Source organism: Camelus ferus, chromosome 24, assembly GCF_009834535.1.
Source record: "Camelus ferus isolate YT-003-E chromosome 24, BCGSAC_Cfer_1.0, whole genome shotgun sequence".
NCBI classification, from domain to species: domain Eukaryota; kingdom Metazoa; phylum Chordata; class Mammalia; order Artiodactyla; family Camelidae; genus Camelus; species Camelus ferus.
The window spans coordinates 16,701,316-16,719,621 of NC_045719.1; the positions used below are offsets into that span (position 1 = coordinate 16,701,316).

Consider the following 18,306-nt stretch of genomic DNA (forward strand, 5'->3'; position numbering starts at 1 on the left):
ACTAAGAAACTGAAATGTCAGCTTTCCAGTGACCAGGTTCAATAGAGTAAATATCCCAGGCTGGTTAAAAAGCATTCCAAATCCACTTTTTGTCTCATGTCTTAGAGATTAGCGCAAGATGGTAAAGTTTATAAAAAGACAAAAGAAAACCAGAAATGTTGGTCAAGTTGATTTTGTTCCACCTTTTGCAAGTTAAGATGAAGCTATTTCATTCTGCTTACTGTTTTAAAGTCTGATATACCTAGCTTGTCCAAATTCACAGGGCACGTTTGTTTAAAATTAACATCTTTTTTATAAAGTGAGAGTGTCTTGCTCAGAGCAGAATTAATTTCAAATGAGTCTCATGTATCAAAGACACATTCCAGATAAGTAATACAAAACACTAAGATAGTTTTCAGGACTTCAGCTGATACGTTTAGAGTAGATTAAACAGTGAACCTGCTGTTTTGACCTCATCCAACAGATAATGTGTCTTAAAAATACAAAACTACAGTTTAGCACCCAGGCACCGGGAACCAAAAGTTTCAATGAATTTTTGCATGTAGCGCTGACTTTTTAAAAACCTGCGTGGCATCATGTCCATATCCGTAAACACACTGGGATTAAAAAGTCTACCCTTTCCCCAGAATCTCTTCATTGTACAGTCCAAACCAACTGTGACTTCCTAAGATAAAAAAGATAAACGTGACAAATTTGGTTCTTGATCAAGCCAACACAAGTAGGGTCTATAGGCTACTGCTTCATCTTCAAAAAATTCTGCACTGTCAAACTGAAATAGAGAATTATAGTGAAACCAAAGCTTCCTCTGGCTCAGAATGTCAAAATGATGCCCTCCCCCACCATCCGCCTTCCGAACTCTAAATCTCATCTCATCCTACACGGAACATCTTGCCGTGAACCTAACATAAGGCTGAAACCTGCTTGGAGATGAGATGAGGATCTTGGCTCTATCAGTTTACCTGAACTAAGACACCAGTGACAGGGAGAAAAATGACAGGGTGAGATGACAATTAAGACAGGGGATGACAGACCTGGTGCATTTGGTGTTTAAGACCGTGGACAATTCCGAGGAATACTGAACCCTATTTTCTTTCCCTAATCATGTGAAAACAAAGTGAAGTTTATGGTCTGCTTTGCACTAGGTATCCCATCGTATAGGCCATTCAGGTAACAGAAAGTCAGGGAATCCCTGTGGTGCTTACTGGCATCCTCACCAAGAACAAAGAGCAAAGAGGGCACCGTATGATTTTGCAGCTGGATTCGTGCAGGCTGGGTATATTGGGAGAGGGCCACTGTCATGGGGAACACAGGGAGATGCTCCCAAAGCTTCAGGAATCCTCCTCTTTCCATGAGGATGTAGATTCTGACAATCATCAAGTTTTCTGAGCTTCTCTCTTTAGAAGGCAGTCGACTGCCTCAAAATCTTCACTCCACTGGAAAATATGACTCAATAAAATGCCAAGGCTCAAAGCTCACAGATAAACATTCCTTTGGTGTCCAGAGATCTTCCTCCCTGTGTTGAACAGACATTCTTTATTCTCAAGGAAATGTCACTTCCGCGAACACTTCATGAATTTAACTGGAAAGTGTAAAATTGCACGTGGGTCCTGGGTAAGATAAGAACTCTGGTCTCCCAGGCCCTTTCTTTGAGGGATGGTGGATGAGTTTTAACTTGTTTTGACTTTTGCATGTTTTAACTTGCCATCCACACTGTACTTCATTTTAGGCCGCCCAGACCTGTCACCAGCATGAATGACACCCTGTTCTCGCACTCTGTCCCCTCCTCAGGAAGTCCTTTTATTACCAGGAGGTAAGTTCCAATCCTGTTATAAAATCAACCCTCTCTTTGGGAATGAGCCTTGATTCTGTGGCAAGAAAATTATTCTCATTTAAGCCAAGTGTGGAAGATAATTGTTAGAAACTGGTTTGTGAATATCTGTCACAAGTTTCAGTTGCATTCGTTGGGATGTGATTGGGGATTCATGTCACTTCTGGAAACTTGCATTTACAATCCGTCCATGGTAGGAATGCAGAAGACTTTTAAGTTTTACTACTGATGACACACGTGCATTCTAGCCCATTGAGAAGGTCACTCTCATAGCACTTAGAATGGCCCATTTAAGCCAGGGAATTGGAATTTCAAGATGCGATGGAGCACACTAAGGACATTCTGAAACGTCCCATCATGTAAAGCTCCAGGTAGAAAGGACTCTTCTTGGTGAACTCCTGAGGCTAGAGACTCAAGATCAAATGTAGAAATAAAGTTTCTATTTAAATAATCTGTGGATAATAACAAGAACTTTAAAAAGAGAGAGTGCAGACGTGTCTCATCTTTTGCGTGGAGACCCACAGCCACGGAAGCACATAGATGAGGCGGGTACTTCTCCTAGACCCAACGCGATAAACATACAGAGATCGAGAGGCACTCCAAGTCATCTGATCAAATATCACAAATAAAGCACCAGGGAATTCTTTTAGAAATGCACGGAGAAGGCTCACAGGGAAGCAGAAACAACGGTAAGGAAAATTGGAGTGAGTAATTGAATGCAAGATTTCAAATGCCTTTCAGTATGGGGACAAAAATGGCCTCATGTGTCATAAAATGAACATAGTCAATCTTCTCCCTGAAGAGTTGCTGAGGGGCCAGTTTCCCTGTGAAGATGTGCAGTGAGGCTCGGAGCACTGCTGATTTTTCCCCCGGAGTTCCTGGATTTGCCCATCAGCAGGAGCCTGAGATGGCGATGCTCCCCATAATCATTAATTAGCAGAATAAACAGAATGTGGCCATTCATGGTGTTTCCTTCCTGCCAGTTAAGTACGTGTGAAACAGGTAGAAAGGAGGAGACAATTGACCTGCAGGACATGCCCAGTGAAGTCACATGGTTTAGGCCCTCAGCTTGCTCCTTTTAGCCTTCCTTTTCAGAAGCGCCAGCAAATTCAACCAGCCTTTTGAAAACAAAAATCCGAAACTGTGGAGTCTGTTAGAAACCCGGGCTAGTGCCTCTGCCTTGGGAAGACCTGGCGTGATGTTAAGAAAGATGTGCTTTTGTTAGGCAGCTCTGCATTCTGCAAACGTCGAGCAGAGAGAGACCCCATCCTTACTGAAGGTCATTTTATATCATTTCAGCTCGGGCGGTGCTTATGGTGGACGCGTCTAGATGGATAACATGGCTTCCTCTCCTCTAAAATGTTCCTATTGTACTTTGAGCTGTTCTGGTTCCTCCAGGGTGCACAGTACCCTTTAACGCAAAATATGGTCCGTTCCCTTTTTTCCCGGTTTTCAGTCCTTCTGGAATGTTTCCTCTGAAGCACAAGCACGTTGCTGAATGTTTGCGGTCCTTCTTTCTCATCGCGGAGGTTGGCCTCCGTGTTCTGTTTTAAGGGTGCTGTTCAATAAAGCTGTGTACACGAACGTCTTTCCTCTCTGAGTGGGCCTTGCTCTGTCCAGTGGGAGGTTTTAACGAGGTCTCGTTGTTTGCATCCCTCAGGTTACCTGAGGGGGTGAGTACGTCCAGCCCCGTGGCTGAGGAGCATTCGCTCATACAGCTGTATGTAAGTCAGCTTGACCACGGCGCACGGTCAGTACCCCAGCCCCAAGCACTAATCATAGCAGTAGTTCCTTAGCGAGACTGCTAGTCCTCATCACTAAAATCCTCTTGTAGTGTGCTTCGCTGGAGATAGAGGTCTTCTGGGGTTTCATGAGATTCCATTGAGAACTTCCAACTTGAGCTGGACTGCTCACCTCTTTTCTCTCTTTCCCGCTTCTCCACTGGTTTTAGTGATTTGATGTCATCATAACAGTATATATGAGACGTGTATCTATGAAGAGAACCAAATTGGATCTCCTTCTCTGGACTATTCTCTGCTTTTGTACAGTTTGCAAGACCCCAGATAGTGATTCCTTAGACCCGAATTAAACAGCCTCTTGAAATGATTTCAGCACGAACTGGGTGAGGCCAGGCCAGTGTCACAGGTCTGGGGCATGTCACAGGAAAAGACCTGGGGACTTACACCTTGCTGCCCCACTGGCCTTGGGCCATTTTCCCCGGCTCCAGGTAGGGCAGTCTGCTTCCTCTTGAAGTAGCGAGTTCAAATCCAACGTCCTGCTCTTAGTGCTGAATTTCTCCCACTTGGTAATGCTGTGTATTTCCTAGCCATGTCCGCACATGAAGGCTGATGGAAACCCATCTGTACCAAATGCAGGCAGAAGTGAAAGACCCTGATCTTCCTACGATGGGAACTGAACCGCAGAAACGGGACCTAGAGCTCTGCCCTCCCTCTGACCCACCCCCACTGCCCCTTCCAAAATCGGATAAAACCTGAAACCTGAACAAGCCAAGGATGGTGCTGGTCAGTGTTAGGTTCGCATTAAGAAAGGGAAGAAGTTTGCCCTGTAGGCATTTTATTTAGCCTGAGTTTTTGGTCCTTTGTATTGCAACAGATCTTACAAAGATAAAGCAGAATGAGGATGAATTGAAATCACCGGAATCCTCACTACAAACGCTCGGTGTTCCTCACCTAGAGTCCCTTACAGGCATACCACTTTGATCTTCAAAGGACACTATGGTCTAGCTTTGAAGTCTTTTGACATCCTGGTAAACCTCACTTACACAGATTGACAAGTGTATAACTCTGTCCCATCCCCGGTTCTGAAATCCGTTTCTAGCTGTATTTTTGATTCACTTCCCCCTTACTTGAAAGAAAAGAGAGAATTCTCAAAGGCACTCGCCTTTAACCCTAAGTCTTCCTGCGTGTGTGTGTGTGTGTGTGTGTGTGTGTGTGTGAGTGTGTGTGTATACACTCAATGCTGATAAGCAGTTAGGAATGATGTGAGTCAAATAACACAATTCATGGACGAATTCATGTCGGTCATTTTCTTGATCGTAACTATATATCCCTAAACCTAGATTTTCTTACAAATGCATGAAATTTATAGGAGGACAAAAAAAAGCTGGCTCAGTGGCAATCTATTATCATCACTAGGAAAAGAGCTCCAGTGTATGATGTAAGATAAGGCAGCAACATTAAACTCATGAAAGATAGCCTGCCATGATTATAAGTATTATGGCAAGAGCCGACCACGAAGTCAGGCCCCAAAGGCCCCCCTTCCCCCTCACTGCTCATAGCCTTGTGCATCTGAACGTCTGCTGTCTCTGTCGGCATCTTGGCCCCTTTGTAACATCTCAACTGTCTTGCCAAAATCCTTGTCTCGTTTCTGTGTGGGAGTCAGCCAGTCCTTTCCTGTGCAAAATAAGTTTCATTAATTATGGCCATCTTCTTCATAAGCTCCAATAAGGACATTCTCAGAGTTTGAATGGCTAGATTCCTTTACCTCCGATTTGAGAAACATCTCTTGAAGGTTTCACAGATATTTTCGTAAATACATCCTCTAAACTCGTAACCACTCACGGAAAGAATCACTTCGGCTATTATATACGGCATCTAGCCAGATCTTCTGACTCTCCCAAATATCAGAACATTGCTTATGATCCATAGAGTGTGTTGAACACAGTCTAACGTGTTATCCTGGTTTGAAACATTATCATTTGGTTCATTACTAATACTCTTGTTGGGCCCAGAAGGGCATATGGGGAAGACACACCGCCCGTTCCAAGAACTTCCCAAATCCTGATTCTTCTCAGTGGAACGGCATTTGTGACTTATTTTTGTTGGTTGACTGGTTGGTCAGTTGGTTGATTTGTTTGGGTTTTCAACCACAGAAAGGCTAATTCACACGTCTTTTTCAGTTTTTTTCAAATACTTTGCTTTCCCAAAGAGTCTTTACCCAGCAGCCCAGATTTTTAATCTGACATTTAACGTTCAAACTAAATTTTAAGCACTTGTGCTTTGGTCATCAGAAGCGAATAGAAATAAAATTGAGGTACTGCATTCAGCCTTTGCTTCTGAAAATCAGTTTTCTCCACAGTTAGTATTTTCTAAGATTAAAGCCTGTCCCTTTTCAGTCAGGAAAGTAAGTACATTTCTAAATCAGCATTACAAAATAAGTAATTGATAAATCAACCGCCCTGAAGATGTCTTCATTCTTTTCACACCTTTCTGAGCATGTTGTATGAAATTTGAAAGTAAACACTCTCTGCAAATAATTATTTATTCCATGTAACCCCAGAGCTCCACTAATATGCTAGGTTTATTCCAAACCTGAATTAAACTGGTCTTCTTTCAAACCTTGCATTAAACTCAGCTCTGTTTCCTATACTAAACTGTTAGTGTATAATTAAATCTGCGGTCACCTCTTCTTCACTTCGATAACCTTTATTCTCTTCCTAGAGTTGCTTTAGTTGTTGTCTGTGCGTGTCCTGTACCCAGCAAACTTTTCCAGAGCTGTTCTCAGCAAAAATACAATTGATATGCCTTGAGAGTTTCTGGGGGACAAGATAGTAAATGTAGTGAATCAAATATGACCTAAGAATTCTTATTATTTCTTCCACGGTACCTGCCTACCATGGTTCGACTTTCGTGCCAGCCTGAATTGATGACAGCTCATTTTCCCACGGAGATACTAAGCTATGTTTTTATGCTTGTTGGCTGATTTGCATGCGGCAGATATATTATGTTTCAGATCAAGGTATTGAAAGCCAGAAAAAGAAAGGGGAAAATAATTTTTCAAGAAATTCTCTCTTGACAGAACTGACATGTGGACTCTTTTTTATTGTGTTTAAGTTAGTGGGATGACCTTGTTACGGACTGTGTTAATAAGAGTGAGAAGTCCAGAACTGTCAGCTAAGGGAGGGGCCGACGTTACCACTGATTCTTCACAAGCCCAAACACCGCACGTGTTTGTCAACTATTTAAGAATCAATAAGAAAGGAAATGTCTGTTCTTAACTTGTCAAGCTTCAAATGTCATTTTCCATTTAACCACTGTGATAATAATTATGCCAGGTTATATAATTTGTTTATATCATACGGGAGACTGCCTCTGGGACTTTTATTCAAGTCCTTTTATTTTCATGTTCAGTAAAAGAAAAAAACAAATTTGGCCAGAGCTAATAACATAGCAAGTCAGAAGTGGTTTTTAAAACTGTATTGCAGGTTTAAGGAAAATAACCCAGGTAGCGTTCGTGTGGTGATTTTGTTACCTTAGAACATCCCCAAAGTGTTCGCACTTAAGGGAAAAATATTGGCATGAGTTGTTCATCCCCCAAAACTAAAGGGTGAATTTAAATAAATGAATATGAAGTATTTTGAAATTGTCCAGTCCTTCCAGAACCCATTGTGCCATTGTGCGTGTGTGTATGAAGAATTCTGTAAAAAGGCCATTTATCTTTACATATAGTCTTTTCCAGAGTATAAAAAGGAATTAGTGGGAAAATAATTTTTTTTAGGAAAGAATAATCTAAAGGAATATTTCCCGTCTCTCTTCTTTCAGCAGAACACATGAACTTCAAAACTGACCTTGTCACATCTTCCAGGGTATGATTGTCACCACACCCACTAGTGACAATATGTGTGCAGAAGGATGTGTTTATACCTTGGCAGGTCTTGGTGAAAAGAAAATGATAAGGAGAAAAAGGGACATTAACGCACACCATTTTAGGGATGGTAGCCTTGCTTCTCCGTGGGCTCAGATTAGATCGGATTTACCACCCATGGTCAAGAGGAGCCCCAGGTAGCTCCCAGTTTCAGAGGTTAAAGGAAGAATGCATTTAAAGTTGAAGATGTAGTTGGGAGAATAGCTCAGTGGTAGAGGACATGCTTGGCATGCACGAGGTCCTGGGTTCAATCCCCGGTGCCTCCACTAAGGGGAAAATAAATAAATAAAGATATTTTTTAAAAAATAAAATAAATTTGAAGACAGGGCACATAGAAGAAAGAGAAGCTTTCAGCGCTACAGGAAAGCCATTGGAACATGTTGATGCACTGACATTCCGGAAGTCCTTACTTCTTGATGAGGTCCTAGGTTCCAGGATTTCCTGACCCCCAAAGCCCACAGTGAATTGGAAATAACACCAAACTTCTCCCAGCAAACTGCTGGCGCCACGAAATGAAAGTTCAAGCATCTAAATTATGCTATAAGATACTGTGAGAGCGCATTGCTTGAAGAGATCTCCATCCGCTACCTAATGTCACTGCCTTCCCAACAACCCAGGAGAAATTGCTTTTTCACTCTGCTTCCCTCCTTCAAGCTTCTTGGGAGCTGCAGACGAAATCCTAGTGAAGACACTTCACGTGGACCGTCTTTATAGACCCAAGTGTTAAGGGAAACCTGCCTCTGGTCAACTCTCTTAAGTTCTCGATCCATTTTATTTAGAAAGAGTGGAAGGTTTTTGTCCACTTTCCCCAGCACTTGGCTTCCTCTAGCTATGGTCATACTCTTGGCTTCCCAGAAATAAGTGATGAGGAGAATTTGAGGCCCATTCTAGGTAGTAAAGAAACTGTGTGGACAGTGAGTACCTAAAGTTGGAAATGCTCTTGGCACTAGGGACTAAAAACTGTAGCAAAATGAGATAAATGGTTTATTTCCACAAACTCATAAATGCAGATAATGTAATCCCTATATATTCCAAGAACGGGTTTTCCCAAGGACTCACGTGGGAAAGGAAAGGAGCATGAAAGGACTTGAATGATGCCTTCGAACCAGCACTGGCAAGTGCCGAGGCAAAGAGAATGACCACGAAAGGACAAGAGATGTGCGTATGTAAACATCTGCTCATCCCTTTGAGGGAGGAAGGGACTTGGGAAGAAGAGGGGAGGCAAGCAAGTGGAGAAGAGGAAGGAGAGAGAGGACCAAAGAGTTGGAGAGAAGGGCAGACTGAGCCCATCCAAGGGAAAATCTGGGCAGCCGCTCACTTCCTGCCACCACCCCTGTGCCACACTGATGTGCTCAGGCTCCGCCAGCACTGGTGCTGGTCGGGGAGCCAGTGGAGGGGTGCACGTTGCTGACACATCACCTTCCTTCCACCAGACATCACCAGAGTAATTTGTAACAAGCACACACATCCTTGTGGTCGATCCCCTTGTGTTGCTTTTTTTTCTTCTTGCACATTCATCCTTGGAAGCTGTACCTCTGTAATTAGTAGACTTTTGATTTAAGGCAGTATCACCACAATTTCTGGAATTGAAGGGGCAATGAAGCAAAACCAGGCAGGGAGGTCGTTTCGTGTGGAGGGAAAAATCATTACTATTTCACACGGTGTTTTGAGTGGCTTTGCAGGGATCTGAAATCAATTCTATAGCCGGTAGACCTAGCTTGTGTTATTTAAAAAAAAAAAAAAAGTTGGAGGAGTGACTGGGCAGCAGTGAGACTGTGGTTGCTGGGTAACGAACAGAAGGGGGCATGTTTCAGGAGACAGGTGTGGCATGCTGTGTCAATGGGATGACTGGGAAATCAATTCCAACGGCTGAAGGTGGTAATTGGCCCTGATGGGCAGGTTTTGTAGTCTGAGAAGGTGAAGATCAATATGCTAAAAATAATAAGTTCATCAGGAAAGTAAATTCTCCTAGAGCATTCATTTCATTGTTAAAGTCAATTTCATTTCTGCACAGTGATTTTTTTTAAGCAATAGGTGCATTCCTGAAAAGCTGAGCGAACGTATACATCCAACAAACAGGAATGCCTACTCAATACTAGGTGTTTTCAGGGGGTGGGGGGTAGGAAGAGATAGACTGGGATTTCAAAATTGTAGAATAGATAAACAAGATTATACTGTATAGCACAGGGAAATATATACAAGATCTTATGGTAGCTCACAGAGAAAGGAATGTGACAATGAATATATATTTCACTGGAATTTGACACAACATTGTAAAATGATTATAAATCAATAAAAAATGTTAAAAAAAATAAGTAAATAAATAAGTAAAACTAATTACCTCCTCCTCCAAAAAAAAAAGTAATTAAAAAATGTACTAAATCTAAAAAAAAAAGAACTAGGTATGGTCTTTATAAATCAGAGTTGATTTTAAATTTACCAGAAGCCTCACTATTTAAGGAATCTTATAATATATACTATTCTAAAACAAGAATTAAAGTTATAATGTGCATCATTCTAATGTGATATTCATTTATAAGTTTCTATATTTAGCATTTTGTGGTCTGAAAAGGTGGTACTTTGTAGTAAAAGTTTTTAGTTTTGTAAAACTTGTAGTTAAAGTTTTTAAAACTTTATTAGCCATCCTTATACATACATACATATATATATTAGATTTAGAACTTCATGAAAAGCTGGAAATGTTTGTAGTACAAAAAAACCTCATAACCTCATTTAAAAATTTGGTATTCAAACAAAGTCAGACAGTTCATTTTTGTGTTCTCCATGAAGAGAGAGAAGGACGGTTTTGGATACACCAGTGATGCAGAGCAAATTCTTAACCTGCAAAAGAACAAACTCTCTTCAAGCACAAGCCCTGTTGTAACACTAAACATCGTAGCATGTTTCCCAATGAAGCATGCCTATTGGTTACACTAAATCTTGGTGACTTTGGCTTGGCCACATTTTATTATTATTTCTATTTCAATTTATCCTTAAGTAAAACTACATTAAACTTTTTAAACTGTCATTAATATTGTTAATTAAATTGAGTGTTCTTCCTAATAAATCTAAAATGGTCAGAATTTGCTACATGGATGGGACTCTATTCACCAGCTAAAGACACAAGGAACATGAATGTATATGTATGAGGTTCAAAGGTTTATTTCTTTGTTTCTCTGGAAGTTTTCTTCGCAGCCTCACAGCCAAGGTCAGGTGACTTGTGCCTGAGGTAGCGAAGCTGATTAATATGCCGCCAGCCTCTAACTCGGTGATTTCCAAGTCTCTAGTCAACACAGGAAACGCGGAGACCATAGGGCAGACTGGGGAAGTAAACTCCTTGTGTGGGATCTGAAGGCTGGCAGGACCTAGTGGACCCTTCGTCTGTGTGCAGGATGGTCTGTAACAGACGCTGACTGAATTTTCATTGTGTCTAGGCATATGCCATCGAGTTGTCGAGCAAACAGCAGAGGGCAAATGTGGGATCGAGGTGGCTTGTGTAGTTGTAACTGTGGTTCTCGGCCCAGGTTTCTACTCCTAGTCCAACTCTGTGGGAATCTGGAAACATCTTGAACGTTTCAAAATACTGAAAGAGCTGTCCAAGTGGAGCGCGGAGGTAGACGGGAGTTTGTGTTGCCAGTGTCTCTTCTTGAGGGCGTTGCCGTGTTTACGCTCTTCTTGGCTTTCCCATCTTATTAACCAGCTCTCCTCCCAAGGACAGTGAAGTAGAGCAGAGCAAACTGCTGGCTAGGGCTGCTCCAGCTTTGCTGAAGGGCAGAGGGTAAGTTCAAGCCAGAGTGTGCTCGAGTCCTGAATTAACTGAACTAAAAATGCGGGTTTTCTCGTGTTAAAAATGCTTTGTGTTTGAAAGACTGTCTTTGATGTCGTCACAGCAGCTCTGCCATAACCCCATTAACAGCACCGAATAGTTATTTTGAGCAGGCACATCTGTGTTGTTACCTTCCCTGATTTCCTTTCTTTTTTTTTTTTTTTTTTTTAATGACTAAGCTTCAGATTTGGTTTTCCGAAGGATAATCTTTGCTTGCAGCCAATTTCAGTGCATTTACTGTACTGATAAATTTCTTGGCCTTAGTGGTTTGAAGAATGCGAATCTGTTTTCTTAAAAGTTACTCTCCCTAAGTGGAAATCTTTAATTTTTTTTAAAGATAGTGAAATGGAATTGTGAATTCCCTTGCTTGGATTTTGCTTGTGGGTTTTTTTGTTTGTTTTTTTTTTTTCCATAGACCATCACTTAGTTTCCCTTTACTTGCTTGGTTTTCTGAATGTCCTTTCTCCCACAAACTCACTCCTACCCGCTCTGCTTGGTCCTGTCCACCTATCCTAACGACACCCTTTCTCTCCTCCTGCCCTGTTTCAGGATACAGTACAGCCTGAGTGTGGCAGACAGGCTGGCCGACGAACATGTTCTCATTGGGTTATATGTCAGCATGCTCCGGAACAGCCCATCATGGTTAGTGCAGGTTTGGCTGCTTGACTGTCCTGAGAGAGGGGAACAGTCTGAGCTCTTGACAAGCAGTCTCAGCAAAGGGGCAAAGTCATTGGATGCCAGAGGTGCCACCAAGGCACTTTTTTTTTAACCAATGCCACTAAGATGTCTTTTGTGCTGTTAGTTTAGATGCTTCCCGTTAATGTATCATAGAATTCACATCCTTGTTTATATCTTAGCTAAAGAGACAACTGGTGTAAATGGGTACTGCGCTAAGTGTTAGGATCTAGGTGGACGCAGGACTCTGGGTGCCACCGGTTGGTTCTGCCTTCCATGCGCCATGTCAAACTACCGCCTGGTTGTGGCGCAAGAGTGTGTCTTATTCCAAGGACTGGTGTGTTTCTACTGATTTGGGAAACTGCTACATTCCCTTAAGATAGAAGTGGAAAAGGGGAAAAGTGATTGGATGGGCTCATACCTTGGAAATCTTTTCCCCAACAATGATAACTGGGAGAAAGTGTCTTTCAGCTCTTCTCTTATGAATGTTTCTGGGTAGCCGTCCTGATAAAGCCTCCTTCCAAATCCCACAATAGGGCAAAACATACTTTCAGATGTGTTAAATATGTGAATTCAGATAACCCTATGTATTAGGATAAAGGCATTCATGAAGTTTTTCCCTTTCTATTTTAATTGTGACCTAGGCGATTCCTCCCATTGGTTAAAGTTACTTAGTTTGATAATATGTGTACATTTTCAATTTAAATGAAAATAAGTGGACAGACTTTATCATCATCCTCTGTTTTTAACCCTAGTTTAGGAAACTGTTTTATAAACATGTTTAGCAAACCAGTTCCTTAGAAATGCTCGATTTTGCTTAATAACCCTAATCTTCTCTGAACTAAGAGCCTATGGATTTTTTTGCAGTTTTAACTATTAAGTGATCCAGTGGGTTAAACTGCCTTTAAAATTGGTCCCCTTTTCTCTCCCACATCACAGAAAGCATCCCTCAAACGTCCATTGCTGTTGCCCTCGCCACTGATCTTGTGACCCACTTCTTTGTTTCTAGAACTTTCTCCCCTTGACTGTTTCCAAACTTCCTTCCTATTCCTGCTTCTGATACCTTAGAACAATTTTTTGCAAGATTAGTACATGAGATGATTTTAGATGATAACACTGATGAACATCTATTTGTTTTAATAGTTACATGTTTATCTTCATTTGTATCTTTATAATACAGATGACAAGGATATTGGTTTCATTTTATACTATAGCCTACTCTTTCAGAAGATACAGATGCACTCTTCAGCTCAGCCCATCCCTATGTTCAGATTTTCCAAGCTTGTCGATCAAACGGTTCTTCTTTCTCGCATCTCAGCCTCTCAAAACTACAAGAGGGAAAGAGTGATTGTTTTAATCTAATTCCCAATGAGTTTGGTTCCCCGATGTTATATGGTGCTTGAAACAATAGAGCTAAATACTAAATTATCAAAAAAAAAAAAAGATTGTATCAGTAATCTTCAAAGGATATACTCGATAAAGATTCAATCACGTCTGAAGGCAGTGATGTGACCTACACCGTGTCCCCTCCCCCATAATCTAAGCACACTCGGGTTATTTCTACCACTCTTCTTTGACCTTTTCTTAATTAAAGTTGTAACAAAGGAATCTCTAAAGAGGAAAGCTCAAGAGTTTGTCACTACCAGCCCTTTTCTCTCCTCAAGTGGTTAATCATGTTGACTTGATGGTCACTTAAGACCGTAAAACTGTCTCAGCAGAGATGCCTTACATCTACTTGGTGAAAGCTCGATGTGATTTGTATTTTGAATACAAAGCGGAATTTAAGACTGATCAATGAAGCGGGCTCCACTTTAATAGCTACTGGCCTCCGCGATTCTCACTGCTTTTTGGCATCCTTAAAAAATTCCAACTCCTTTTTCGAATTTCTCATTTTTTCCTTCCCTTTCCTTTATGTATAATCAGATCCTGGCAATTCCCCACACCTGCCATGATCATGTAAATAAAGTAGTGATCTCTCGCCTCCTTTATCATCATTAGAGCATAATGCTTTCCCGTCATTCAGCTGCAGTGAGCTATAGCATGGTGGTAACCACAAAAGCCACCATTTTTAAAGCATTTGCCTCACGAAAAGCACTGTGTTAAAACCTTTGTTTACAGAATTTCCCCTAGAACTTGCGTAAACCTGTAGAGTAAATACTGTCATCCCCATTTTATAGGCAAGTAAAGGTATTAATTTAGAGAGTTCACATGACTCTCCCCCAGGGACACAGCTACTACACAAGGGAGCAGGGATTTCAAGCTGATCCAGGCTTATAACCACTGTGCCACATCACGTCTTATAAAACCTACTTGGGGGTGGGGTAGCTCAGTGGCAGGGCGCGTGCTTAGCATGCATGAGGTCGTGGGTTCAATCCCGGGTACCTCCATTTAAAAAACAAAAAACCTACTTAAATGCATCCCCTCCAGAAAGCTTTTCTGGACGTTTCTCCACACTATATCCTCTGCACCCCTATTTAGAGCCACCACATATCTAGTAGCCACTGCCTACTACACTATTTTTACTTCCTTTTAACAAATATTTTGAGCACAGACCAGTAATAGGAATAGTGGTTGTTAATAAGTTGCCACTTATGTATTTAGTTCTATGCATTGTGAGTTCTCATTTTAATTGTAAGCTTCAAAAAGATGAGAATTTTCTCTCCGGTCCCTTGTACCTCATCACAGCAGCCAGAATATGAATAATAAATTGTACATTTATGAAGCACTTTGGAAATTACAGAGCCTTTTCCCACCCATTGTTTAATTTGCTTGTCAAAGCCCTGTACATTTGGATATTATTATTGCCTTTTCACCGCTAAGAAAATGCCAGTTCCAAGACAGTAAGTGACTTATCCAGGGTCACCTGCCAGCTAGGTCTTCTGATACTGAACGCATCTGTTTCCCACCTCATTCCTCAGCCTTCCTTCATGAGATGGTCTACAAATAGGAACCTAAGAGTCGTTCGTGATGAAAAGGTGTGTTTTTGTAGTTATTCATATATGCCCCTGATCCACTCTGCGTGGGGGCCTTCTCCCCTGTGTCAGCTACTTAACAACATGGGGAATGGATTCATTTGTTAATAGTCTGCCACTACATCAAAGATGTACTTATGTGTCTTTACTGGTTCTAATGTCAGATAAGCCACATAAATAAATTGTAGCTCAAGGGAGAATTCCTGCTGTCTTCCTAATTCCTAAGTGAAGTTTTAAAAGCCTGAATGGTTTTCAAGCCCCTTCTTCCATGGGGGAGGAGAGGTCTCAGAGTCACATAGTAGCGGCTTTTTCTGGCCTCCCCGAGAGCTCATAGAGTGCCTGAGCTTGTTAGTGGTTTATAGTGCAGACTGTGGCAGGCGGACCAAAGGAAATCAGAAACCAGCCCAGAACTTCCAACTTTTAACCGTAATTATAAGCCTCAATATTTACCAGTCAGAAGCTTTCGTCATGTGTCGACTGGAAAAAAAAAAAGCACAACCCAAATGTTGAGAGTTTTATTCTGAGGACTTCAGCCTGGGATGACAGCCTCTCAGATTGCTCTGAGGGACTGCTGCAGAGAGGCCGGGGAGGAGCCAGGCTGTGTAGGAGTGTCTGCCACAAAGACCAGGTGGTTGGAACATTGAAAGATTACTGTAGGGGGGAGGGTATAGCTCAAGTGGTAGAGCACATGCTCAGCATGCATGAGGTCCAGGGTTCAATCCCCAGCACCTCCATCAAAAAACTAAATAAATAGATGAACCTAATTACCTCCTCCCTGCAAAAACAAAGATAAATAAATAAAGATTACAGTTGATTAAAGAAAACCAGATATCTCAAGTTAAGGAATTTAGCATTTTTCTATATGTAGGAAGGTGCAAAGGTCTGGGCTCATTGAAGTCATTCCTTTGATACGCACCTAGCCATCTAGGGCCGGTGTCCTTTTCTTCCACATCCTGAGTGCCCTCAAGGTGCACCACTGGGGGTGGCCGCAGAGGCCAGGCTGCCAGCTTGTCTGCATCCTGAGTTCCCTTTGCTCACTGTCACAAGTGATGGCAGTGGCTGATGACTTGATGGCCACAGCATCCTTGTTTACTGATCCGGCAGGCAATATTTTTCATCCACAGTATCTTCTTTTATGAGTTTTTATCTCCTTGTTAACACTACTCCCTTTCTTCTGTAAAATGTTTAGAACCTTCAGTTGTAGAACTAGACTTCTGAGAAAGATATTTCCTTAGAATCCTAAACGCATAAACCCAAAGAATGTCACACCACCAATGCACATATCTGCATGAGCTGCATTGTACCCACAGGGGTTTTTCTCAGCATAATCAATCAGATGATAAATTTTAAGATGAGTTCATTTCCCTGTTATAGATTCTAATACGTTTTAAGTTTCCATGGAAAACGAGAGTGACACTACCAATTTGATGAGGTCATTGATGTAAATTAGCTAGCATGGGACTGGGAACATGGGAATAACTCAGTGTTAGTTCCTCACTTAATTCTGAATAGGGTTGAAGACACATAATAAGTTAGATTTTAAATCCCATTATGTAAAACCTGTCCGTTTTAATATGATAGAAATAGACTGATAGCTCATGAATGTTCATCAGTATTTCTGAGTGGATGAACTTCAGAGTGTACTTTCTCTAAATGTGTTAAAATAAAGAATTCAGAATGGGGCATGGTCTCATATGCTGCTTGATAAGTTGTACAAAAGGGATATTTTGATTAAAAATTCAAATTAAAAATTCTGTATGCAGCTTTGTATATAGAAGCGAGAAGAAATAGAGAAGGTATCACTGTTAAGCTGAATTCTTCCTTTGTTTAGGAAATCAGAGAGATGAAGACCACCGATTGCTTCTGTAAAATCCGTCATTGATTCAACTGAACTGTTTTTCTTTACTGGGGTATAACCTAGAATACTGGCTGGCAATCAATCACATTTTCTTGAGCAAAAAGCTAATTTATAGATAAGGAAGTGGTGGTACAAAAATGGTCATAGCAAACAATATTACCTGCTTTTTAGAGGTAAGAGTTAAAAAGAATACTCCAATCAAGTCTTACCACGTACCCTGGCATTGCTATAAACACTACACATGGTAATCCTCCCATAAGCCACGAAGTAAGTTACCACTGTATCCGTTTTATAGATGAGACAATTGAGGCACAGAGAGGTTAGGTGACTTTCCCAGAACCACACAGCTTGTAAGTGAGAGGGCTAGGGTTTGCATACAGAATTGATCCAGTCCAGCCTCCCACCCACTCTTGTATACTGCTGTCAGTTATTCACCCTTCCTAAGAGTAAGCATTTTTTTGGAGTGGGAGCTTACCTCTTCAGACACCATCTGCTTTCCTAATCTTTAAGACAGCAACAACAAAATGTGAGCCAAAAGAGAATTTGCCGTGACTGGGGGTGGGGGAGATCTGCTGACAAATATGAACATGTATAATGACATTTCTATGAACTTTAACACCTATACAGAGCAGATAAGGAATTTGTGTGCAGCCATAGAATATATCTTGATTTTAACTCTGCCAGGTGTTTGATTTTAGGTAGCCTGGCTAGTGTTAAGGTACAGTATTCCACCTGTATTCTTCTGATTTTCTCAAAGTGTTGAGGATGCATGCAGAGCCAAGCAGGATATAGAAGAGTTGAGCCAAAGAGCATGACATTGCAAGCCTAAGGGGGCCACCCTCTATTAGTTCTTTTGTCCAACTGATTCTTGGATAGTTGCTGCTGTGTTCCAAGCCCTGAGCTAAACACTCAGGTTCTCATGGTGAAAAGACTGAACCAGGCTGTCTTCAGAGAAGTTGCAGTTTAGTGAAGGATAAACACAATGCAAAGAGATAACAGCTCTAGAAAAGGCAGTGCAGCGCAGAGTGCTATGGGATGTATGAGATGCGATGGACTTGAATTTGGAGTTTGGACATGAGGGTAGCAAACGACAGCCAAAGGCAACAGCAGAAGGAAGAGGAATTGGCCGAGCGGAAGCAGGTGGAGAAGGCAGAGATTGCTCAGGGCAGAGGGGATGTGGTGCATTCGAGGAACTGAAGTGTAGTAAGGCCACGGGGTAAAGGACGAAGCTAGATTATGCAGGATCTTCTCAGGCTTTATTTGGGGAATTTGAGAAATGAGAACCTATTGAAGTTTTATACGTATGGGGATATTCCAGCCAACTTCATTTTTAAAAGATCGCTGACTATGGGATAGAAAACGATTTGGAGGACAGAATAACTCTCAAATCAGAGTGACCTGTTGAGAGGACTTTACCCTAATTCAGGATAGGATGACGCTGGCCAGGGGCACATCAGTGACAGCTGAAATAGAAGGAAATGGA

The 18,306-nt window shown here is 41.5% G+C and overlaps 1 protein-coding gene across 18 annotated transcripts in view; it reads left to right on the forward strand.

The window, feature by feature from the left end:
- The window catches only part of DTNA (dystrobrevin alpha), a 293,850-nt gene that overhangs the window by 234,036 nt on the left and 41,508 nt on the right, over positions 1-18,306 (forward strand). For 10 of the 18 annotated variants that reach the window (XM_032467215.1, XM_032467216.1, XM_032467214.1 and 7 more), the window contains exons 11-13: positions 1,727-1,810; positions 11,193-11,270; positions 11,868-11,960. In XM_032467215.1, the coding sequence (XP_032323106.1) occupies positions 1,727-1,810; positions 11,193-11,270; positions 11,868-11,960 (255 nt within the window). Of the gene's footprint in view, positions 1-1,726; positions 1,811-3,127; positions 3,413-3,488; positions 3,579-11,192; positions 11,271-11,867; positions 11,961-18,306 lie in introns of those variants that run through there. The other 8 variants (XM_032467220.1, XM_032467219.1, XM_032467227.1 and 5 more) reach the window with 4 other exon arrangements.